General features: G+C 44.0%; 1 protein-coding gene across 15 annotated transcripts in view; it reads right to left on the reverse strand.

Moving 5' to 3' along the window:
* Nucleotides 1-25,774, reverse strand: part of KCNMA1 (potassium calcium-activated channel subfamily M alpha 1) — a 950,458-nt gene extending 924,684 nt beyond the window's left edge. For all 15 annotated transcript variants that reach the window (XM_038743623.1, XM_038743619.1, XM_038743612.1 and 12 more), the window contains exon 1: nucleotides 25,472-25,774. In XM_038743623.1, coding sequence (XP_038599551.1) covers nucleotides 25,472-25,774 — 303 coding nt within the window. The remainder of the gene's footprint in view (nucleotides 1-25,471) is intronic.
* Nucleotides 25,775-26,028: the final 254 nt, after the last annotated feature.

Here is a 26,028-nt window from a genome sequence, read left to right on the forward strand (position 1 = left end):
TGACTCCCAAGCCCGAGCTCTTTCCACTAAGTCACGTTGCTTCTCGGCATCAGAATACAGGTCATCTGACTACCACTTCTGAGTCCCCTTTCTACTAGGCCATATTACTTCTAATTATTTCTTCTACTAAATTTCTAGTTCTACCTGGGCTGGAATCCTTCTTACTAGAAACAATTTGGGAATGGGAATACCTGTACTATCTTCCTTAATAAAGTCCAAATGAAGTATTTTTTGAGTCTCTCTGCTCCCTCTTTTTCAGCCCTTGGTGAACCATTTACTATATGATTGTCAAGCACTCCTCTGATTCCATAGCTGGCTTCTGTTTTTTAGTATCCTGTATTTGAAGAAGTTTTATTAGTTTTGGCATCCTTTGTAAGGGCTTCCTATAGTTCATTTTTGTCCCACCCAACTTCCTGTTGGCACACGACCTGCCACTCTTACTCAGGTGAGCATTCCAGTTTGGGAAGGATAAATTTTCCCCTTTGATGACGTTTTTACCTCTGCCAGTTCAGAATACAGGCTTTCTGTTTAGCTACCTATTTTCCTTATTCCGGGACACTTGTTTTACCTAAGTCTCTAAGACCATGATGACACCAATGTACGTCAATACTCAGAAGTGGAAATCAAAGAGTTTTTGACCACTTTCACGGCAGTGGGTTCAAAAAATGTACCATAAATAATTACAAAGCTGTCCTTTGTATCTGAAGTTGATGATGCGGACTGTTGGATAGCACCCCTGTGTGAATGTCACTGATGAAAATCTCCTAACCAACCTGACCATGAAAATGCTGTGGGGCATCTTTTTCTGGCCCCTGAACATTCAGGGTAAACATTCCTAAAAGAAACTGGTTAGGGATTGAGGTTACCGTGAAATGGTACTTTGATTTCTCTCTCAGTGAGAGACTAAAATGGTGTCGCCCATGTTTCATAGGCCTCATTCTAGGACTGGAGGAAGTGGCAAGATATATCCTACTGCCAGCAGGACATGGGCTTAATTTCTTGTAATGGCTTTGCTTAAAACCATCCACTCTCTTATCTTTATACCCATTTTCAGCAGTAGGCAAGGAGAACTGCTGGCAAAGATAGTGGATAGAATCTATAGTGCTGGAAAGAATATCTTGGTAAGTGTTAAATACTATTACTATTATTACAACTGCTGCTACACTGCTACAACTACTATTACTACTACCACTTCTACTGCTACTATTTATGAAAAGCAGAGTGGCTGAGTGAAAAGAACACGGACGTGGGAGTTAGAGGACCTGGGTTCCAATTCCAGATCCACAACTTGCCAGCTGTATTCCTAGGGCAAGTCACTTAATGTCTCTGTGCCTCAGTTTCCTCATCTGTAAAACGGATCTGTTCTCCCTGCTACTTAGTTGTGAGTCCCACGTGGAACAACAGGGATTGTGCCTAACCTGATTATCTTCTATCTACCCCAGCACTCCCCTCTCAGGGGGGCACCTGGAGAGTTTCCAGTACTCTACCAGTCTCGACTATGGGAGGGAGAGCCAAGCAGAAGCCTAACCAGTCCATTACTAGCTTGGGCAGTGGCTAGAGAGTGGAAGGCAACCTGCTAAAAATCAAAACTCCTCTGTGCTGGGCAGCAGCGGCATGGGAGAGATTTGAGGGAGGAGTCTCAAGTTTACTGCATGGTAAGAGGCAGTGGTAAACCACTTCCATATTTTTATCAAGAAAACTCTATGGATACACTACCAGAAAGATTGCAGATGGAGGTGGGTTCTGGGAGAGATGTGTCCTTGGTGTTGCTATAGGTCAGAGATGACTCGATGGCTTGACAAGACCCCAGCACTAGTATAGTGCTTGGCAAATAGTAAGCGCTTAACAAGTATTATTATTACTAGTACTACTATGACTATTATGGCCTTGGCTGCAGCAGACACTGCTAGACTCGCCTATTTTTCATAAAGCATCCTTAAGTTTGGATCAGGTTGGCTTCTAGATCAGGTTGGGATGTTATTTTCTCCCGTTCTTGAAAAAGGCAGTGGAAACAGAGAGTACTAAAAAGGGATCATTTATAAACACCCATTTGTTCTTACTTTTAACCCTATTTTCTCATCTGGCTTCATAACCTCCCTGTGAAATGGGTTAAAAGTCAGAAAAAAGTCTTAAAAAACATGAACTTGCCTAAAATAGCATGATTTCTCTCTCAAACATTTGTTGCAGATCTAGAATCTAATTGGGGCCCCCTGAGAAGATGGCTATTTTAGGATGAATACTACTAATAATCATAAAATAATGATAACAATAATAATGATAGCATTTGTTCAGCGCTTACTGTGTGCCAAGCACTGAACTAAGAAATGGGGTAAGTACTAGCTAATAAGATTGAACACAGTCACTGTCCAACATGGGGCTCACAGTTTAAGTAGGAAGGAGGACAGGTATTGAATCCCCATTTCACAGATGAGGAAACTGAGGCCCAAAGAATTTAAGTGACTTACCCAAGCTTCCGTATCAGGTGATTGGCAGAGGTGGGATTAGAACCCACATCTTCTGACTCCCAAGAACATGCTCTTTCCACTAGGCCATGCTGCTTCTCAACCATAATGAGGAACATTTATCAGCATGGTCTAGTAGATAGAGGGTGGACCTAGGAGTCAGAGGACCTGGGTTCTAATCCTAGCTCAGCCACTTGTTGGCTGTGTGACCTTAGGCAAGTCGCTAAACTTCTCTGTGCCTCAGTTACCGCATCTATAAAGTGGAATTTAAGACTATGAGCCCCATGTGGGACATGGACTATGGACAACCTGATTAGCCTGTTTAGTTTGTATATATCCCAACACTCAATACAGAAGCAGCGTGGCTTAGCGGAAAGTTCACGGACTTGGGAGTTAGAGGTCATGGGTTCTAATACCAACTCTGCCGCTTGTCAGCTGTGTGACTTTGGACAAGTCACTTAAATTCTCTGTGCCTCAGTTACCTTATCTGTAAAATGGGAATTAAAACTGTGAGCCCCAGGTGGGGCAACCTGATAGCCTTGAATCTACCCCAGCACTTAGAACAGTGCTTGTCACATAGTAAGCACTTAACAAACACCATAATCATTAATTATCATTATTATTACAGTGCCTGACATAAAGTAAGTGCTTAACAAATACCATTAAAAAAAAGGTATTTGTAGAATCTTAAATTCTTCACCAAAGGGCCTTTGACCTATCCATTACTTTCCTCTGTCCTCTGGCATCTCATTGGTTAGTATGATAGAAACGTTGAGGCAAGATAGATGGAACAACAACTTCCAGGTTCTAAGCACTGAAGCACTCAATCATCAATCACTGAACCTCTTTCCCAGCTCTCTAGGAAAACTCTCCATGTTGGTCCTCAAGCAAACAAAGCACCTTCCACAAGCACCACCAGCACATTCCCATCCCACTGGGTTGGGAATCCCATTCTCATTCTTGTGGCTTTTAGACAAGACACTTGCCATTCCCTTCCTCTTCCATGTTGCCCTGTGGATAATCAGGAAACCTTCATCCTGCTCCATAACCTCACTCACTGGACAACTGAGGGGAAATATCACTCCCCACCATCTACCAGATAGAGAAAGAAATCGAAATTGATTGAAAAGGAGTGACAAGTCAACTAAAGCCAAGTAGCCAAAGTCTAGGTGTTGACCTATTCCAATCATTAGCATATCCAAAAAAAAATTAAACCACTGGAAGAGTCACTTGTGGAAAAACCTTACTGGTGCTCTGTTAGACCAGGAATAGGTGCCAATTGATTTTGAACTGTAATTGGACTTTTGACCACCGAATAGTAAATGGCTGATTTGGTTGCAACTGGCCTTTTGTTTTTGACATTTAATGATTTATTAGAGGCTTTAATCGATACATCCACATTTTTTTGTTCACTCTCCCAACCTCGTTTCTTCCGGCTGTGTTTTTCTTCTGTCTTTATCTGAAATAAGAATGTGGCTCAGCCTTAACTGCAGAAGCTTCTCTGAGGGATCAGAGATATTACTAACTTATTAGTACAGTGTTCTGAACACAGTAAGTGCTCAATAAATACCACTGATTGATGGACCAGATATTTCACTGTATGGCCCAGCACAGGGAAAGTAAATGTGACTTTTTTAACAGGAAGTGCTTATGATTCTTGGACAAAGTTCAAAAACTATATCGTAGCCACTATTATTTACTCTATTTAAAACAAAAAAGAAAATGTCAACTCTATATCATCTAAACTAGGAGTGGAATGGATATGCCTCTGTTTGACTCTCCCTCCTGGAGTTGAGACTGGTAGAGTGTTGGAAACTCTCCAGATGTGACCCTGAGAGGGGTTAGTAGTAGTGAGTCTTCTAGACTGTGAGCCCACTGAGGGCAGGGATTGTCTCTACCTGTTACCAAATTGTACTTTCCAAACACTTAATACAGTGCTCTGCACACAGTGAATGCTCAATAAACGTGATTGAATGAATGAATGAATCTTCTACAAAACAGGTGGATTTTTGATAGTATGCAAAATCCATTAGACCCAAATTAGCATGGAATATACCCTGCCATGGTTGTTTGTTTTTTTTCTGCATCTCAAGCACCCCTCTACTAGTTATAAGCAGAGGGATTTTTCCTGGGAAATATGTTTTATATATGCAAATATCTAAATGTTGATTTATTCACGTGTGTGTGAATATTCCATATACAATCATTTGGAAAGCATTCCTCGTAAACTGCTCCAACAAGTCCCTATCGATCAATAGGCAGTTGCAAGTATCAATTGAGAGACTGCTAAATTCAGAACACTGTTCTAAGAGCTTATGCAAAATGACCCAACCTTTGCTCAGGTTAAAGAGAGAATGCAGTGCTCATTTTCCCCCACTTTCTATTGCTCTTTCCTCTCTTTATTTTTCTCCTACAGTGTTAATAATAATAATAATAATAATAATAATAATGGTATTTGTTAAGCATTTACAATGTGCCAAGTACTGTTCTAAGTACTGGGGTAGATACAAGGTAATCAAGTTGGACACAGTCCCTGTCCCACATAAGACTCACAATATCAATCCCCATGTTATAGATGAGGTAACTAAGGCACAGAGAAGTTAAGTGCCTTGCCCAAGGTCATACAGCAGACAAGTGACAGTTTCAGGATTAGAACCCAAGACCTCTGACTCCCAAGCCCCTGCTCTTGCCACTAAGCCATCTTTGTCAAGCTTGACCTCTGGTCCCAGGAATCTGAGTCACCCTCTCTTTGCCTCTTATCCTTATGAGGCAATTCCACTATTGCATTCACCTATTCCACTGAACTCTCCCAAGTGCTTAGCACAGTGCATGCTCAATAAATGTCATTACTACCTCTAACATCCTTATACCTATCTCATTTAAGCATGATTCAGTGGATCTCTGCATATGTTCAGTGCAAGTGTGACAAGGGATCTAGATATATATATGCATGGATTTGTGTGTATAGATTTATGTCTTTTGAGAGTAAGAGGGATATGGGTATATATGTGTAAGGTGAGGGTATTCCTCAATCAATCAATTATATGTATTGGGAGCTTACTACGTGCAGAGCACTGTACTAAGCACTTGAAAGGTAAGCCTCCACCTTACCTATGCCAACCTTGGCCCAAGTCCTACCACTGGCCTGGAATGCCCTCCCTCCTCAAATCCACCAGACAACTAGTCTCGCCCCACTTCAGAGACTTACTGAAGGCACATCCTCCTCCAAGAGGGCTTCCCAGACTAAGCCCCACTTTTCCTCATCTCCCACTCCCTTCCATCCCCCTGACTCACTCCCTTTGCTCTTCCCTCCCTCTCCCCCCACAGCACTTATGCATATAGCTGTAATTTTATTTATTTATGTTGATATCTGTTTATTGTATTGATGTCTGTCTCCCCCTACCCAGACTGTGAGCTGATTGTGAAAAGGGACTGTCTCTCTTTATTGCTGTATTGTACTTTCCCAAGCACTTAGTACAGTGCTCTGCACACAGTAAGTGCTCAATAAATACAACTGAATGAATGAATGAATGAATGAATGAATGAATATCAAGCTCTTGGGGAAATATAATACAACAATAAACTGTGAAAACAATAAACAGTGGCATTCCCTGCCACCTACAGTCTGAGGGAGGAGACAGACATGTACAGAAGTGCTGAGGAGCTGAAGATGGGGTGAATTAAAGGGTACAAATCCAAGTGCAAGGTCAATGCAGAAGGGAGAGGGAGTAGGAGAAATAAGAGCTTAGTCAGGAAAGGCCGCTGGAGGGGATGTGATTTTAATAAGGTTTAGAAGGTGGGCAGAGTGGTGGTCTGTCAGATATGAAGAGGTGGGAGTTCCCCCTTAAAAGCCAATGGTAAGGAGTTTCTGTTGGGTGTGAAGGTGGATGGGCAAACATTGGAGGTTCTTGAGGAGTGTGGAAACATGGACTGAATTTTTTTTAGGCAAATGATCTGGGCAGCAGAGCGAACTATGGACTGCAGTGAGGACAGACAGGAGGCAGCCAGAAGTAGCCGACAGTAGAGGCCAGCTCACCACCACCCCTGGCTACCCAGATTGTCTGCCTCGACAGCCTCCTCTGGACTTTGTGCCGGGCTGCCATTGGGGAATCAATAGTGACTGACAGTAGAGGCTGCCTCTCTCCTTCTACTGCCACTGCTAGTTCTTTGTTCTGTATGCCAGTGTCTGTCTCAGCAAGAGTCTGTGTGTGCAAAGTGCGTGACAGCCACAATCTTGTGGGAAGGGGAGAAAAGGCCATTCATTCATTCATTAATCATATTTATTGAGTGTTTTCTGTGTGTAGAGTACTGTACTAAGTGCTTGGGAAAGCAATAAAGAAAGACAATCCCTGCCCACAATGAACTCACAGTCGAGGGAATAGAGACAGATATCAAAACAAGTAAACAATAAATAAATAAATAAATACAGGTATATATATATATGCACACACATATTTCTATCTACACTTACTCCATTGGGGAACTCATGGGCTCCCACGGCTTCAACTATCATCTTTTCACTGATGACACCCAAATCTACACCTCTGCCCCTGCTCTCTTTCCCTCCCTCCAGGCTCGTGTCTCCTCCTGCCTTCAGGACATCTCCACCTGGATGTCCACCCTCCATCTAAAACTCAATATGTCCAAGACTGAACTCCTTATCTTCCCTCCCAAACCCTGCCCTCTCCCTGACTTTCCCGTCACTGTAGACGGCACTACCAACCTTCCCATCTCACAAGCCTGCAACCTTGGTGTCATCCTCGACTCCGCTCTCTCGTTCACCCCACGCAGACAATCAGTTACCAAAATCTGCCGGTCTCACCTCCACAACATCGCCAAGATCTGCCCTTTCCTCTCCATCCAAATTGCTACCTTGCTGGTTCAATCTCTCATCCTATCTCGACTGGATTACTGCATCAGCCTCCTCTCTGATCTCCCATCCTCCTGTCTCTCCCCACTTCAGTCTATACTTCACTCTGCTGCCCGGATCATCTTTGTGCAGAAACGCTCTGGGCATGTTACTCCCCTCCTCAAAAATCTCCAGTGGCTGCCTGTCAACCTATGAATCAAGCAAAAACTCCTCACTCTCGGCTTCAAGGCTCTCCATCACCTCACTCCCTTCTACCTCACCTCCCTTCTCTCCTTTTACAGCCCAGCCCGCACCTTCCGCTCCTCTGCCACTAAATTCCTCGCTGTACCTCGTTCTCTCCTGTCCACCCATCGACCCCCGGCCTGTCCTTCCCCTGGCCTGGAATGCCCTCCCTCCACACATCTCCCAAGCTGGCTCTCTTCCTCCCTTCAAAGCCCTACTGAGAGCTCATCTCTTCCAGAAGGCCTTCCCAGACTGAGCCCCCTTTTTCCTCTCCTCCTTCCTATCCCCCTGGCCCTACCTCCTTCCCCTCCCCACAGCATTTGTATATATATATTTGTATGGATTTATCACTCTATTTATTTTACTTATATATACTTAATATTCTATTTATTTTGTTAATGATGTTCTTCTAGACTGTGAGCCCGCTGTTGGGTAGGGACTGTCTCTATATGTTGCCATCTTGTACTTCCCAAGCACTTAGTACAGTGCTCTGCACACAGTAAGTGCTCAATAAATAAGATTGAATGAATTTAGCTTTAATTCTATTTGTTCTGATGATTTTGACCCCTGTCTACATGTTTTGTTTTGTTTTCTGTCTCCCCCTTCTAGACTGTGAGCCCATTTTTGGGCAGGGACCGTCTCTATAGGTTGCTGACTTGTACTTCCCAAGTGCTTAGTACAGTGTTCAGCACACAGTAAGCACTCAATAAATATGATTGAATGAATGAATGAGAATGAATATATAAGTGCTGTGGGGCGGGGGGGAAGAGCAAAGGGAGTGAGTAAGGGTGACACAGAAGGGAGTGGGAGATGAGAAGAAATGGGGCTTCGTCTGGGAAGGCCTCTTGGAGGAGATGGACCTTCAGTAAGTGGGGAAGAGTACTTTGCCTCTGGTCTGGACCTTTTTCCCTGAGATCTAGCTTAGTCACCTGCTCCTTATAAAGTAAAAACTGGGCCTGAGGAGACGGCTGCGGCAGGGGCTGGGCTGGGCTGGGCCCTAGGAAGGGTCTGCTGCAGGAGCTGGGCAGGGGTCGGGGCAGGGACTGAGGCAGAAACGGCAGCTGGGATCAGAGAGCAAAGGTCTGGGATCAGCTGCTATTCAGCTATTTTGACTGCAGTCCCATTCCTCTGAACAGCAGAGCTAACACTGAGCAGAGAAGAACATACGTTGTGACTACCATAGGACTCAACAACTTTGTTGCAGACTGTGAGCTCGTTGTGGGCCGGGAATGCCATTTTCCCAAGTGCTTAGTACAGTGCTCTGCACACAGTAAGTGCTCAGTAAATACGATTGATTAAATGAATGAATGAAAGCTCTCAGGGTGCCCACTGAAGTAGGAAAAGGTGCTGTCCTCTGTTCCCAGGAAAGAACACAAAGGCATGGAGCAGGGATGTATTTTATTCAACAGTTTGCTATGAACATATTTGTCCAGCCAAACTTTAGGTTTTCCAGGGGGTAAATTTTTCACATTAAAATTCTATTTTTGTCCTGATTTTTCCTGAGACAGACCTCATGTTGCACTCTTTTTTAACATTAGCTGTGATTGAACTGTGCAAAGAAAAACAATGTTGTTAGTATTGTAGCCCACTAGCAAAATTCCACTAGTCCATTCCACACACTTTACTGTCAATATGTCTGTGCGACTGACAGATAGCATCTGAGACTAGTCTACAATGTATTCTCCTTGCCTATCCTTCCCTTCTCTTACCCTCCCAAACAATGGTCCTGCCCCAGGGAATTCCAGACTAGTCCTCAGGGTACAGGCAGGTTGGCATCCAAAGCCAGTTCTAAAAATTCCAGAAAACTCCAGAAATTTCTCCAATTTCTATCACTATGTCCCAGACAAGCCACTGGCCTCTAACAAAATGGGATAGGAGATAAAAGTCTTCTGTTCATTCTTGGAAAAGGACAATTGTAGAGTCAATTAACCTCATCCAATCATATGTGACATTTCTTTCTTATGCTCCAAATTCTTAATACAGTGCTCTGCATATGATAAGGAGTCAATAAATACTATCAGTGTTCTGCACATGATAAGGACTGAATAAATTCTATTGATGGTTGATTAAATGCTCAGGTCTTTGAAAAATGTTCCATCTTTCCTATTTCTTCAGGACAATTAGTTACAACAAATCAATCAATCATATTTATTGGGCTCTTACTATGTGCACAGCACTGTACGAAGCAGTTGGGAGAATACAATACCACAGAATTAGCAGACATGATTCCTGCCCATATTACCTCCAATCCTTCTAAAAGGAACAGTAGATTTGCATTATGGAAATTATTCCTCATTCACGTCTTTGATCAAGTCAGCAATCCAGCCATATATTACACAACACTGCTGGGAGAGGGGCAAGAAATTGCTTGTTTGCTTTGGCTCGAATCTCCTCACCGTCCCTTCCCTTCACCTGGTAGCAGTGCAACAGGAAAAAAAGTGTTTGTTCTTGGATGACATCAAATCTGCCTGTCAAGATGTTGAAGAAGTGGATAGTATGATCAGCCCCTCCTCCCCCCAACACACACACACATGCTCACACCACCACCGTCATCACTCCATGTTTACTTGCTGTCTTTGTTTCTGCAGTGGAAGACTTTCGCTTGGGGAATTTTCCCTATGTAAGCCCACAGTACTATATTCACGCATAATATCTAGGGACAGCATGCGCTCTCCAAAGGAGCTAAAAATAGCACAACCAACAAACATCCACTGAACTGGAAATCTTCTTTGCCAGTTCTCAATGGGCCTTTCCTCTTCAACCTACCTGCAAGGCATCATCCGTCTTCTCCAGTAAAGTGGAAGGAGGCAAAAGAGGTCAGCCCCTTTGGCTCAGGGCCCCAGCCTCTTTACCTGAACAACAAGACATAGAGATGGTCTCTGAAGATTCCAAACAGCCTTAGATTCTGTGAGAAAATACTGTTTAGAGAAAAGCCTTCAGCTTGCAAACCTTCTGTATCCTCATCTTTATACCTCCTCCCTAGACAGAGGGTGGTTCTGAGGAAAATACCCACCCATTGAAGAGTTCTAGATGTCTATCCTCTGAAACAATCATAAACCTCCAGTATAACTAGGAAGAAGGAAAGAAAAATATGAAAGAAGGAGAAAGAGAGACAAAGAGAAGGTGGGGGTGAGGAGAGGAGGTAGGGAATTAGTCTTTTAAAAATAAGGAAATCCAAATCTCCTGAATGACTTAGATTTAGAAATCTTTTTTGATTAAGCACAGTTTAGATTTTCCATCAAATAGAAACTTATGGTGCATTTTATTTACACTGGATCTGGGGATTCAGCTATTTTTTTTTTTACCTTTTATAGGATTTCTCTTTTAAATAAGGTAATTTTAGAACTTCAGGTTTTAGAAATGAATGGATGGAAACAATAGGCTTATTCCACTTGGCAGCTTCCCCATTCTAAGGTTTGAAAAGAAGGCTGGTAGCTTATAAAATCCACAAGTGCGAGTGCTGCAAATAACTCCACTCCAAATGAAGTCCACAGCACCTCTGAATGTGTGCATGTTTGTCTGTAATGTTTGTGGAGAGAAAAAATTAATTATAGTTTGTTTTTTTATTATCATTATTATTATTAACAGTATTTGTTAAGCACTTATTTTGTGCCAAGCACTGTTCTAAGCACTGGGATAGATATAAGGCAATCAGGTTGGACAACACAGTCCCTGTCCCACGTGAGGCTCAAAGTCTTAATCCCCATTTTACGGATGAGGTAACTGAGGCACAGAGAAGTTAAGTGACTTGCCCAGGGTCACACAGCTGACAAGTGGCAGAACTGGGATTAGAACCCTTCTGATTCCCAGGCCTGTGCTCTTGTCACTAGGCCACGTTGCTCTCAACCAGTAGTTAACGGAGTGTCTAATGTGCAGAGCACTGTAAAAAGCACTTGGGAGAGTACAGTAAGCTTAGTAGACATGATCCCCGTCCTCAAGGTGCTTTAAAATGAGCTTTGAAAATCTTCAGACTAAGTACTGATAAAGAGCACCCAATCCTCGCATTGAACAGAGAATCTCAGAATAATAATAATGATGGCATTTGTTAAGCGCTTACTATATGCAAAGCACTGTTCTAAACGCTGGAGATCTCAGATCTTGGGCTATTGCTCTAAACTAGCAACATCCTCTTTGTTTAAGTAGACAGAATATGTGGAAGTGGGGAGAAACAGGGAGATGTACTATGCATTTTTAGTTGATGGACTTTTACAATTAGGATCCTGATAAATCTCATCTCGTAACATTTGAATGAAAATATTTTTTGAGCTGGCTGTGTTTATTTTATTTCAATTAAGAATGAAACTATGGGGGAGGAGGATCTGGAGAAAGAGGGCAAGAAGGAGAGGAAAGAAGGAATCGCACCACCCCATAAAGACAATAAGTTTATGTGCATGCCCCAACACACACATCCTCTCCCTATGTCACTCACCACCTCTGCTTTGAGTACTTGAAGACACAGATCCTTAACTGAAAAATGCAGTTTACTGAAAAACGCACTGTGCCCCTACACAACATTTTGCTACTGATTCCAAAAAGATGCGTAACTGCAAAATGAATAAACAAAAAACTATTTTAATATCCTTTCAATTTAAAGAAGTGGACAAGATAGCATTTCAAACATTGACTCAAAAAAGAGAAAACAACAAGACTGATTCCCTAGATAATGAAAAGTTTGTTTTAAGAACTGAATATGCCCATGGTATCACAACATCTCTTTAACTACAGCAAAAAACCAATACATAAATGCCCTTGCGATACTGTCGTGTTTTCTTGTGCTTTTGTATGGAGCCCCAGAAGGGGTTAAACAGTGCAACAGGCACATTTCAGTAGGATTAAGACAGGTAGTATCTGTTAAATCCCAACTAATCATATAAGCAATGTTTAATGACATTTGAAAGCCACTAGCACAATGGGCATCTGTAGTATGGTAGTGCAGTAGGGGTCTGTGGAATGTTACCCTTTAATATAATGGATACAATAATTAAATTGGTATTATATAACCCAGATTCACAATGTAACTAAATATCCAAAAAAATCCCAAATGCTACTGAATATTTTTGAATTCTAATTTTATACATTCTTTCTCTGTAACGGTTCTGGTAATCCTATTTCTGACTGAAATGTTCAGAATATATGGCAAAACAGACTTTTTGTGAAATATACATGAAATATATATATATACATATATACACGAATATGAATATGATTTGGGAGGACTGTTCATATGTATCAAGATATCAAGATTCATTCATTCATATTTATTGAGAGCTTACTGTGTGCAGAGCACTGTACTAAGCGGTTGGGAAGTACAAATCGGATCTACAAATCGGAAGTACAAAAGTTCTGTAGGGTGCCTGGCTTCTCTCCACCAGTGGTTCCCAGAGCTAGTGGTTTGCAGTTTTTCACCTAAAGTTCCTGACATCCTTTCCCCTCCAAGACCCGAAATCAACAGAAAAGCATCAACGTAAGCATGGGAATGTCATCACAAAGTAATTCTGAAATCTTTATAATTTGCTTCTGTTCCCAGGAGGAATTCAGCAACAACAGCAACAAAAAGATAAAGCTAGAGAGAAGCAGTGAGACTTAATGGAAAGAGTACGGGCCTGGGAATCAGAGGACCTGGGTTAGAATCCCGGCTCTGCCACTTTCCTGCTGTGTGACCTTGGACAAGTTACTCAAATTCTCAGTGCCTTAGTTTCCTCATCTGTAAAGTGGGGATTCAATACCTGCTCTCCCTCTCCCCTACACTGTGAACCTCATGTAACCAGGGACTTAAACTGAACTACGTATTTAACCAAGCCCTTAGCACAATGCTTGGCAAATAGTAAGCACTTAACAAGTATAATAATAATAATAATCCACAAGACAACATTCACAGTGTCTATCTTATTATTGGAAAATAAGCAACCCAGAAGACATTTCATATTTTAAGTGTAGGGCCACTCACTCAAATTGCACTGGTATGATTTATAATATAGCCAAAACTTTTCTGAGTCCTTATTCTTGTATTACATTGTGGTTCATCCTATCACATACTTAGTTCTGTACTATTGGAAAACCTTTATGGTGAGCGCATGACCTCATATTAATAATTCATAGTAATTATGATACTTTAAGCACTTATGATGTTCCAACATTCTCCTAAGGCCTGGAGTAGATACAAGATAAATGGGTCGGACCTAGGCCCTTCCCACATGGGACTCACAGTCTAAGTAGTAGAGAGAATGACTACTGACTCCCCATTTTACAGAAGAAGAAACTGAGGCACAGAAAAGTTTAATGACTTCCCCCAAGTCACAGGGCAGACAAGTAGGAGAGCCAGGTTTAGAACCTATGTCCTCTGAGCCCTCTGACTACGAGGCCCATGCTCTTTCCACTAGACCAGGCTGCTTCCCATTACAAATAGTGCGTTGGAGGCCCCAATCAATGTGACTTGTTTCAACACCAAAAGTGAAAACTGAAATGTAAGCATCTGCTTTGAATCATTTAATCTGCAACAGGTGCACTGACACTTACTTGACTGGTGTCCTGGTAGACTGTAAGCACCTGGAGGGCAGGGATCATGTCTACGAACTCTATGTTCTCTCTGAAACACCATCAGTTGACTGATTGATTGATTGCCCTGCTCTGGACTGTTGCACCTTAATTTCACTCCTATATATTTTGAGAAGCATTCAAACAAGGGTAGTTATTGAACACTTACAGTGTGTAGAGGACTGTATTGGATGCTCGGGAGAGTACAGTACAATTCATTTGATGGACATAATTCCTGCCCTCAAGAAGCTTGCAGTCTAATGAGGGAGGAGTTGTCACCAAATCAGAATCTAAGGGCTGGAAGGGATCTCATGACTTAATTTGGTCCCTGTCCTCAGAAAGTATCAAGGCTGGGGAGCAAAGCTCTAGGAAGTCATAGTAAATATTTACTGGATTTATAGTCTAGACGGTAAACTCACTGTGGGCACTCTGTTGGATTGTACTTTCCCAAGCACTTTGTCCAGTTCTTTGCACACAGTAAGCTCTCAATAAATGCCAATGATGGCCACTGATAGACTTATAAAGAATTAAATAGATACATTACTAGCTCAATCTATTTTCCTCCCTCCCCTCTTCCCCTTCTCTTCCTCATTCTCATCAGTCATTTAAGATTTAACCAACTGAAGTTTTACTTGGATTAAACATTATCCAAGATCCAAACAGGGATCTTACCATTTACCATTCAGAGGATGCCAGATTTTATCCCTGAAATAAGTGTGAGTCACTGGGGGCTAAAATAGATTCCTTTAAATATCGCTTCTAAAGGATTCAAGGATACACTAAGGTGAAAAGTATCATATCAAATTATTACTGATTACTGATTCAGAGAAAAATATTCAACACTTATATAGACCTAATAATCCTGGTTTTTTGCTCAAGTTATCAAACAATGTTTTCCTAGATTCTCCATTTGGTTAACATTAAGGTTCATTTGTTTTCAATGCAACTTCTTTCTCGATTAAAGAAATCACTTTTACACTCTGAGTCAGTTCCCTAGCTCCACCTTCAGATTGTTAATTTAGGGCAAGAACAAGACAGTAAAAAAGGCTGTGTTCCTTAGAGATCATTTCCCTCCTTTGAGGTGAATCCTGTGTTTGTCTGATTTGTGCATTAAAAACAAAAGGTGAAGAAAAGAAATTGTTTCTTTGATAGACTAATAATTGCAACTAGAATTTACTTCATTTACCACTGAGCTAGAAAAGAATAGTGGCGGTTTTTCTTTCAAAAACCTGGATGCGTGTTCACTACTTGTGGCTACAAATAAGTAGACCGCAAGGTTGCCGAATGGTCTACATAGAGTAGATTTTAGTGGGAGAGGCTTCTGCAAATATAGACCTTGGCTAAGTACGTGCCACTGTCACAGAAGTGATTTCGTAGGGACTGGAGAAGAGCACCAAGAATGGTACCATGTTATGAGTACTCATTCGTGGCTCCTGAACAGGAGGGCATGGCTATTGATTCCTGTGGTCCCAACCTCTCAGATTGAGAGTCCCATGTGTCCTATCTATTTATCTTGTTGCTTGGCACTTGTAAAGTGTTTACTTAAACACCATAGCCAACTAAATAACTACAAAACTGAGAACAGAGGGTCAGGAGAGGCAGCATTCTGAACCTGCAAGAAATAGGTAAGCGGCCCCCCCCAGGCCTTGGGGTTATTGGTGAAAAAGAAATCACGGAAATCCTCATCTAGACAAGCACAGATGAGCCTTAGTTCCATATTCCAACCTTCAATTTGAACTTCCCCACAGGTCTGCCTCCCCAGAAACCTCTCATCAAGCAAGAGGATCCGATTGGCTACTCTAGTTCCAGGCAATCCCTTTGCTCCCTACCCACAGCTGACAGGTGGCTTCAAACCCCCAAATCTCTCTCACAGCGATAGACAAATAGACAGTCCAGGCTTCCAGGAGTGCTCTGCACACAAAGTAAAATCAGCATTTCAAAATTGTTCCCTCATGGCGGGGTGCAGGAGAGAGGTGAAGCGTGGCATCTTTATAAAGAAATTAAGTTGTTTGGGGTAAAGTCTCCTTTTCCTGGTCTTCATTGCCCTGATTTTTAAGAGAACAGCCTGATTGACATATTGAGGTGCCTCTGTTGTGTCCCTGTTCAGGAAGGGAAAGAGAGCTCAGATTTTGCATAGAATATTAAAGGATAGCATTCTCCTAGCTTGGCCTATTTTTTATTTGTAGCCTAACAATGGTGAGACAACATCTCTATACTCTGCCCCTTCCTCGCCACCCAACAGAAACCAGACTAATCCAAGAATATATTGTATTCCACCCTGCATCTGCATCAGCTTCCTTGCTGACCTCCCTGCCTCCTGTCCCTCCTCTCTCCAGGCCCTATGAGTCAAACGACCCATATAAATCAATCAGTGGTATTTATTGAGTACTTAATATGTGCAGAGCAGCACTTACTGTTTTAAGCACTTGGGAGACTACAATACAATAGAGTTGGTAGACGTGTTCCCCGTCCACAACAAGCTTATAGTCTAGAGGACTGTATTTCAGTATTCTGCATTCTGTAGTCTAGCACCAGCTCTGCCACTAGCCTGCTGTGTGACCTTGGGGAAGTCACTTAACCTCACTGTACCTCAGGTTCTTTGTCTGCAAAACGTGAATAAGATTCCTTTAAAATTGTGATTCCCATATGGAATAGGGACTGTCTTGTCTGATTATCTTACAGTTTTCCCCTTGCTTAGTAAGTTCATAAATAATAAGAGTTTAATAAAAATAAATAATAATAATAATAATGGTCCTCTGTCCAAAGAAGAAAGAAAGGTTTTCATTGTCATTTTTCATAAAAAGGACCAGAATCTTCTCTCCTCAATGCAAGCTGAACCGCATTTCACTGGATCTTCTCCAAACACCTACCAAAGGAAAAAAGTTGGATCTGAGATGCATACTTTCAGGAAAGTAACACAAAAAAAAACCCAGCAAAAAGAATGGCTCATTGTGAACAGAGAATATGTCTATCAACTCTGGTATAGTGTACACTCCCGGGTGCTTAGTACAGTGCTCTGCACACAATAAGAACTCAAAAAGTGATTGATTGATTGAAAGGTAAATTAAATATTTAAATGTATTATTTCATATTTAACCATTTCTGCGGCATTAGTCGCTTAGGTTATAAGCTCTCAAAGAGAAATTTCAGAATACTAACTTCACTCTTGCTTCTATAGTGCCAATTATACTTCAAAATTGACCATTAGATATAATATCCCAGAGATAATAACCGAATAACACAGAAAATGAAAGCAAATTCAATCCTCAACTATTATTATTGACATTTCCCTTTGTCCAACATAAATCACTCATCCTACACATGTAAACAAGTTTCACCATTGACCCTTCTTAGTCAAGTTCAGTCAACTCCCCATTACCCATGGCATAGGGTGTAGGGAAAACTTCATTGTTTGAAATCCACGGACCATTTACAGCCCTCTTTTAGAATGATAGTTTCATTATAGGTTCACACCTTCACCGCTATCAAAAAAAAAAATAACTGTTTTGAATTTGAGCTACTTTATAATTTCCCTGCCAATTCTCTGGTGTAGTCATTAATGGGAAACCAAATAACCAAAATGGCAACAACAAATAGAAAAGGAGGAGGGGTCAGGATCCTGGATAATCCATAAATTGTTTCTTCAGCTCCTGGATAACTGAGAGTTAACTGTATAGGTAGCATAGTTCAAAATGTGGAAACTGTTCTCCATCTCATCTGAAAGCTAGGACAGAGGAAATGGATTTAAATTAACAAGAACATTTAGGTTTGACTCAAAGAGGAACATTCTCATGACAGTAGAGTTGCTGAATGTTTAATAAGGAAGCCCCCAAAATCTCCTTTCCTGGAATCTCTGGGCATTAGACAGATATGCATCTCCCTCAGATGAATTAGGTGCAGTCTTATTTGGACACAGAGGGCTGGACCAGATGACCTCAGTGATCTACCATCTACCCTCTCAGAAGCGTCATCCTCATATTTGGTGCAGTCCACCCAGTTCCTTTTGGAAAATTGAGCTCTCAGATTTCAATAATATAATCTTCAAAGCCTCCATAAAGGGAATTGCCAGATGTCCGTTTCAAGAAGCTTAACCACAGTTACACCAATAGTCTTTAATTTTGCAAGTGGTTTGGCTGAATTTCCATCCCAGAAATATGAATGTTTTACCATGCACAGCCTGACCAAATGGCATAGGGCAGGCAGGTCATCAATGCAGCTAATGTCCCCGAAATGGGAAACACCGTTTCACGTCTTCGGCACACGCCCTGGTGAATGCAAACTGACCACCACCAACCTCCAACAAAATAATGTTTTCTTTCCCTAAGTTTGGTGACTCTGCCCAACTAATTTTAAAGCCCTGTCTCAGATTCCAGCCCCTGCCAAAGCCTCGGGGCCAGCTATTCAGCAGTTATTCAGTGGGCCCTAATTAAATAATGCAAGAAGACTGATCCTGCCCAAACCATCTCGGCTCTGTCCACTGTTCTCCACCTCTTTCTTCTCTTCCTCCTCCTCCTCCTGGTCTTTCACATTCTCTACATCCTCCTTTTCCTTCTTCTCCACTATACCTCCTCTTGCTCCTCCTCCTTTATGTGCACTCATGTGGAAACCTTCAAAATTCTAACACTTGAAAAGAGGGTGGTCTCATTTGCCTGGATTGGCTTGTAAAAGTCGAGGGAGAGAGGGAGGTGGTATTAGCCTTTCTCAAAGATAGCTATATGGATTACTTTCCAGCCCTAAAGACTTCCCGTCAGATGTTCCCCATACCTACTGTCGTCGATCAAAAAATGCCAGGATTTTCCACTTCCTGTTTGGCAGCCTTCTTGTGACTTCCCTCACAATCAGCCCTTTGCCCCTTAAGGGTCCTAGTTTTGGTCAATGTCACCTGGTTACTCAATTCCCAGAGAGAAACTCTGAAGGGGAAAAATTCAGGAAATCTCCTCTGCCCAGATCAAAGCAGCACTAGAGTTTCCAGAGGCAGAGAAGGGAGGGCTACTTCCTTCTGACCTCAAGCCACAGGAAAATCAAAGAGCATTCTCTATGGAGGCCCAACAGCCACTCTACCACATTAATACACCCAGACCACACATATGCAACGAACGTTATAATCACTGATCACAACCTTCTATGCCAGTGCTGTGTCAGGAAAAGGTATGATGTGTCATGATCTTCAGACTACTCAATCAATCATCTTTATTGAGCAGAGCACTGTACTAAACACTTGGGAGAGTACAATATAACAAAAGAACAGATGCATTCCCTGCCCACAGAGAGCTTACACTGCCCAGGGTCAGAATAAGCAACACCTAGGGTTGTAATCCCCAGCTAATCTGACCAAAGGAAGCAGGAGACCAGGTGGCAAGCTATGGTTTTTTGATTTTTTTTTTTTGTTTCATGGCATTTGTTAAGCACTTACTATGTGCCAGGCACTGTACTAAGCACTGGAGTAGATACAGGATAATCAGGTTGGATACAGTTCATGTCCCACACAGGGCTCGCAGTCTTAATCCCCATTTTACAGCTGATACAACTGAGGCACAGAGAAGTGAAGGAATCAGAACTCAGACCATTCTGACTCCCAGGCCTAGGCTCTATCTACTAGCCCATGCTGTATTTTTTAAATGATATTTGTTAAGCATTTACTATGTGCCAGGGACTGTACTAAGCACTTGAGTAGATACACGCTAATCAGGTCGGACAGAGTCTCTGTCCCACATAGTGCTCACAGTCTTAATCCCCATTTTAGAAATGAGGTAACTGAGGCACAGTGAAGTGACTTGCCCAAGGTCTCGCAGCAGATGCGTGGCGGAACTGGGGTTAGAACCCAGATCTTTGTGACTTTCAGGCCCATGCTGCTTCTCTTGTCTTCCCTACATGTTTGGTATAAATGAGAAATTGGAGAAGCAGTGTGGCTCAGTGGAAAGAGCCCAGGCTTTGGAGTCAGAGGTCATGGCTTTGAATCTTCGCTCCACCGCATGTCTGCTGTGTGACCCTGGGAAAGTTACTTCTTTGAGCCTCAATTACCTCATCTGGGAAATGGGGATGAAGACTGTGAGCCCCCTGTGGGACAACCTGATCACCTTGTAACCTCCCCAGTGCTTAGAATAGTGCTTTGAACATAGTAAGTGCTTACAAATGCCATTATTATTATTATTATTAAATTCATTCAGTCAGTCAGTCATATTTTTTGAGCACTTACTGTGTGCAGAGCTCTTGGGAGGTGCAAGTCGGCAACATATAGAGACGGTCCTTACCCAACAATGGGCTCATAGTCTAGAAATGTTAAGGGTACACCCATTTTTCCAGCTTCCTTTTTGTATAAAAAATGAGAACCAAGCTCCCCCCCCCGCCCCGCCTCCCCCCACCCCCAGCCCCCCGCCAGGCTTGAGCAGGTCATTTTAATTTAACCAGCTAACCAGGCCTCCAAAACTACTCCCACTCTAATCTGAGGGTTGTCTACCTAATTTAGAATGCTTGAAAGTTCATATACCAGCACCTTTCCCTCCAGAGAAATGTCCTGACTGAATAAGGAGTTTCTTGGTTCTGAGGCCCAAGCACTGACAGACTGTGCCAGTCCCAAATCGCTGGTGATTATGAAGCAGGAATATGATCTGATATTTATATTAGTCATAGACCTGTTGGAGGCCCAGTGTTGTTTTCCCAGACACAGCCACGGAGATGGTACTTTGATAATTCATTGCAGTCCTTGATTGACTCAAAACATTTAGCAGGACCTGGAGTTAAATCTGAAAGCACTGTTATCTGAAACACCGGCTCTGCCCGCAGCACTATCACGTGCAAGAGCCTCTGAGACTTAGTTAACCCACCCCTAAAATGATGAGAGGAAAATTATGTGCAAGAAGCAAGGGAGAGGAGCAGGGGAGATGTCTGAAGCTGTGACAACCATTTCTCTGGTGCTCTTACTGCAAGGTTTTTAAACTATAAGCCTTCAATCAATCAATCAGTGGTACTTTACTGAGTGCTTACTGTGTGCAGAGCACTGTATTTAGGATTGTACTAACCATCAATCGATCGGTCAGTCGATCAATAGCCTTTACTGACTGCTTACTAGGTTGCTTACTATGCTTACTCCCCCTTCTAGACTGTGAGCCCATTGTTGAGTAGGGAAGGGACTGTCTCTATTTATTGCCGAATTGTACTTTCCAAGCACTTAGTACAGTGCTCTGCACACAATAAGAGCTCAATAAATACGATTGAATGAATGAATGAATGAATGAATGAATGCAGAATACTCTTCTTAGTACTTGAGAGAGTACACTATAACAGAGTTGGTAGACATGTTTCTTGCCCATGAGAAGCATATAGCCTAGAAGAGGAACTTAGAGTCCAAACCCTCCTGTTTCTGGGCTTCAAGACAGAGTAAATGGAAATATTATATTTTTCAATAATAAAAGCCTGAAAAATCTAGAAAAAATGGTAGACAGCTTGTACTTATCAACTAGTACTCACCATGTCCACCGCCCCCCCCCCCCCACACACACACATACACACTTGTGTGCAGTTGTTCTGGGTTGCTGTTTGGTGATTTGCATTTTCATTGTTTTAATGCTTATAACCCATCTCATCGATTCTAATTAGCTGGAAATGTTTGCAAAGTTCAATAATTTGAAAAAAGGTAGCTCGTGGAGAGTGAAGGCAGACCTACAAAACAAGAAGTTCTCAGAAAAGAGGTTTCAAATCTTCCACAGGTGACACAGATAATAAAACAACTACCTCCAACGAAACTGAGCATGCTTAGAAATTCTTAGTGTGCCCAGAACATCTGCTGAAGCAGAGAGCTAAGTAACGGCATGAACTTGTTTGGGGGAATTTCTGTTATATTTAAATTTTGAGTTTTGTTTACACTTTTTATTAAACGATTTTATATTTTGTTTTTTACCAAGAGTAACATCTGAGCATGTATAGAATAAAAGGCAGGACAAACATAGATCATTATAAGTGTAGAAGAAAAAAAATTATATAAACCCCCCTATAGTGAAATCAAAACCAAAGAAAAAAAAACCTTGTAAAACTATTCGCTGCCACATATGGTTTCTCAGCCAAGTAAAATGGGCTGGAGGCAAGTAGTATAATTTTAGCAAATTCCAAAGGGTATTAAGAGATTCTGAGTGGGGCTTTATAACAAGCTCTACCCTACCAATTTGGTCACAGAAGTAGCCTATAGCTATTGTCACAAGTTGCCCACCCACGTTCCCCTGTCGAGCCCTGCAGTCCTCTTCCTTTCCTATTTTCCTTTTTTCTTTTTCAATTCCACATTAAAAACCCTAAGATCACCAACTTCCTGGTACTGGTCAGTCTAGTCAAGTATCAGGCTTTTATTTCATTGTAATTGCCCTCCCCATCTTATTCATTCCTGGGTGCATGCCTGAAATAAGCTGCTGTTTTAGGGAAAAAATTCTTGAAATTTCTGCACATTCCCTTATTGCAGAGATTGCATTAGTCTTTACGAACTACTACAGAGTGTGATTGCTTTAGAAGCCATGTTTTTAAAATCCTTTAGTCAGAAAACAATTCACTAGGCAATATTAAGACCAAATAGCTCCAGAACCTGGAAGACAGAAACCGTTACCCAGATCATCAGAAGAGCCTATTATTATCCTGCGGGTGTTTTATGGTGAGCTTTCTTTCCGTGCGTATATGTCTATGTGCTTTATGTCAAGCCCTGTTTTTCCTTGAAGAATGAGAAACGGATAGGGCTGACCCAGTTGTCAGGAGGATGATATCTGAACAAGAAGAATCTGAATAAGCAGTTTGTTAAGAAGTAGTTGGCTCCAGCATTTGAGTTTCCAAGGTGGGGAATGAAATCAGCGCTGTCAGTCACCTATCTCCTAGCAGTTTCCCAGCAGTCACTCCCCGGTGACTCCTGTACCTTTCTGAGATTTCATGTTTTTCTTCGTCTTCAGCAATAACAAAAAGTGCCCTGAAAATACGACATGAAAATTCCAGGGATAATGAACTTCTCCCTGAGATGGATTTTTCTGCTCAATTTTAACACACCAGCTTTTTCCCAAACACACATGTATTGTTTTTGTTTTTAAAATAACATCGCAGCATCACTCTGTTCAGTAGATAAATACAGAGAGAGAAAGAGAGACTCTACAAGTTGTTTTCACTTGAAGTTGGTATAGCCTCTTGGTAACTTTCCCACAGAAAATATTATGTTAGGAGCATGAATGTATGCACATACACACACTACCCTCCATCATCTCTACCCAGGCCTGGCTAGATTCATGCCTATTACTAGCTATCACTGTTGCTATCTCCTGCCTGCCAGGATGTTGATTACACGGACTACTTCTCTTTCTCTTTTTTCCTTGGCAGTTTCTTTCAATTCCCCCTTTTCTCTCCAGGTGGTGGGTATCGTTCCAAGGGGGGAAAGAGGGCAGTGCCTGTAGCATTGAGACAAGCCAGGAAATCTAGCAACCATACATTGCAAGGTGTGCACGCTGTGTGTGTGTGTGTGTGTGTGTGTGTGTGTGTGTGTATTTTGGTGGGCATCTATACACCAGGAATAACTCAATCAAATATTATTCTGTAAGCCATCTGTAAACCACCAGGAGAGAAGACGTAGAAGGTGAAACTGCCAACAACCGCCGGCTCCTCTGGGGTCTCGGCATCAATTGCCACGGCCCCGGTTCTGGATCCTGAGCCCTCCCACTCCCTCTGGGTATTCACAGCCTTCGAGGGGCAGGCGGATAACCCAGGGAAGTTTGGCTTAGAGGAAGCGGCCCCTCAAGGGGGGCATAGAATTGGAGGGTTTGGAGCCGGGAGGTGGGGAAGGAGGAAGCAAGACAGAACAAAATGTGGGAGGGGATCTCCAGGGGATGGGGAAAGAAAGAGAGGGAAGGGGCTCAGTCCTGAGGTGGCCCCTTTAGACTTCTGGAACACCCCAATACGTCCTCGGGGAGGAGGTTACCCTAACCCAGCACACCACACACACACAACACACATCCCTCTCCTTCCAGTCTTCCTCCCCACTCAATGTAGCCCAGCCTTACACTGCCCCCCTGGGTTCTCTGCCTCTGTCTCTCTTTGAGGTGTAACCCCTCTTGTAACCCCCACCTGAAGGGTGCCCCAATCCCTCCGTGTCCCCATGCCCTCCTGGATGGGGGAGGATGGGGAAGGGGGCTTTCCCACCCAAAGTTCCTCTTCTGATCGGTCCTAATGTTCGGGCTCTTTAGCGGTCCCCACTGTCCCGGCTTGGCCGGCTGGACCGGGAGGAGGGAAGAGAGGCAGAAGAGGAGAAGGGGAGAGGGAGTCCGGAAAGTGGGTTCGTCCAGGGGCCGCAGCCAGCCACCCTCCCCGGTACCCGGCGGACCCCCGGGGGCAAACCACTACCCACGGGCACCATTGCCAGCTCCACGGCCGCAGCTCCCGCGGGGAAACAGCCCCGAGGAGGCCAAAGCCACAGTCCCCCTCCCCGAATCCCGGGAGCGGGGGGTGGGAGAGGAAGGGAGGAAGAGAGAGATGGGATCGGGAGGGGAATAGGGGGAAAGGCTGGGGGGCGAGGGAGAGAGCAGGGGGAAAGAGGATGGGGGAAAGGCTGGGGGGCGAGGGAGAGAGGAGGGCAAGGGGAAAGAGGATGGGGGAAAGAGGATGGGGGAAAGGCTGGGGGGCGAGGGAGAGAGGGCAAGGGGAAAGAGGATGGGGGAAAGAGGATGGGGGAAAGAGGATGGGGGAAAGGCTGGGGGGCGAGGGAGAGAGGGCAAGGGGAAAGAGGATGGGGGAAAGAGGATGGGGGAAAGGCTGGGGGCGAGGGAGAGAGGGCAAGGGGAAAGAGGATGGGGAAAAGCTGGGGGGCAAGGGAGAGGTCAGGGGAAAAGAGAATGAGGGAAAGGCTGGGGGGAAAGAGAGAGCGGGCAGGGGGAAAGAGAATGAAGGAAAGGCTGGGGGGAAAGAGGATGAAGGAAAGGTTGGGGGGCAAGAGAGAGCGGGCAGGGGGAAAGAGGATGAAGGAAAGGCTGGGGGCAAGGGAGAGCGGGCAGGGGAAAGAGGATGAAGGAAAGGCTGGGGGCAAGAGAGAGCGGGCAGGGGAAAGAGGATGAAGGAAAGGCTGGGGGCAAGAGAGAGCGGGCAGGGGAAAGAGGATGAAGGAAAGGCTGGGGGCAAGAGAGAGCGGGCAGGGGAAAGAGGATGAAGGAAAGGCTGGGGGCAAGGGAGAGCGGGCAGGGGAAAGAGGATGAAGGAAAGGCTGGGGGCAAGAGAGAGCGGGCAGGGGAAAGAGGATAAAGGAAAGGCTGGGGGCAAGGGAGAGAAGGCAGGGGGAGCGACGGGGGAGAGGAGAGATGGAGAGGAGGTGGAGGGTCTGGGGGAGGAGGGGGACGAAGAGGAGGAGGAGGGGGAGGAGGGAAGCGTTCGGCGTTACCTTGCTTTTTCCCCCGCAGTGGCAGCAGACGGTCCACAGGTACTTGAGCGTCCGCCAGAGCAGAATGATGAAGAGGCCGCCGAAGAAAGTGACCATGGAGGAGGCCAGGAATGCCCACCACATGCGCTGGCCCCGGCTGTCGCACGGCACCTCCATGGTCACCGGGATGATGAGCGCGTCCATCTTGGGCTCCTGGACCGAGGCGGCGGCGGCGGCGGCGGAGGAGGAGGAGGAGGAAGAGGAGGAGGAGGAGGAGGAGGACGCGTCTAGGTGGAGATGGTTGGCGTTGAGATTGTTGGTCATGCTGAGCCGGAGGCCCCCCGCGCCCGGGTGGCCGCGGCCCTGGCCGCCCTGGCCGCCCCGGCCTCCGCCCCGGCTGCCCCGGCCGCCCTGTCCGCCCTGTCCGCCCCGGCTGCCCTGGCCGCCCTGGCCGCCCTGTGCCATAGTTAGCAGCGGGCAGGGGGTGCGGGGGCTCCTGCGGGGAGCTCCTCCCGCCGCCGCCGCCGGCGCCGCCCCGCACCGAGGCGCACAGCCATATTTCCCGGCCCGGGGCCGGA

Source organism: Tachyglossus aculeatus, chromosome 3, assembly GCF_015852505.1.
Source record: "Tachyglossus aculeatus isolate mTacAcu1 chromosome 3, mTacAcu1.pri, whole genome shotgun sequence".
Classification (NCBI taxonomy): Eukaryota; Metazoa; Chordata; class Mammalia; order Monotremata; family Tachyglossidae; genus Tachyglossus; species Tachyglossus aculeatus.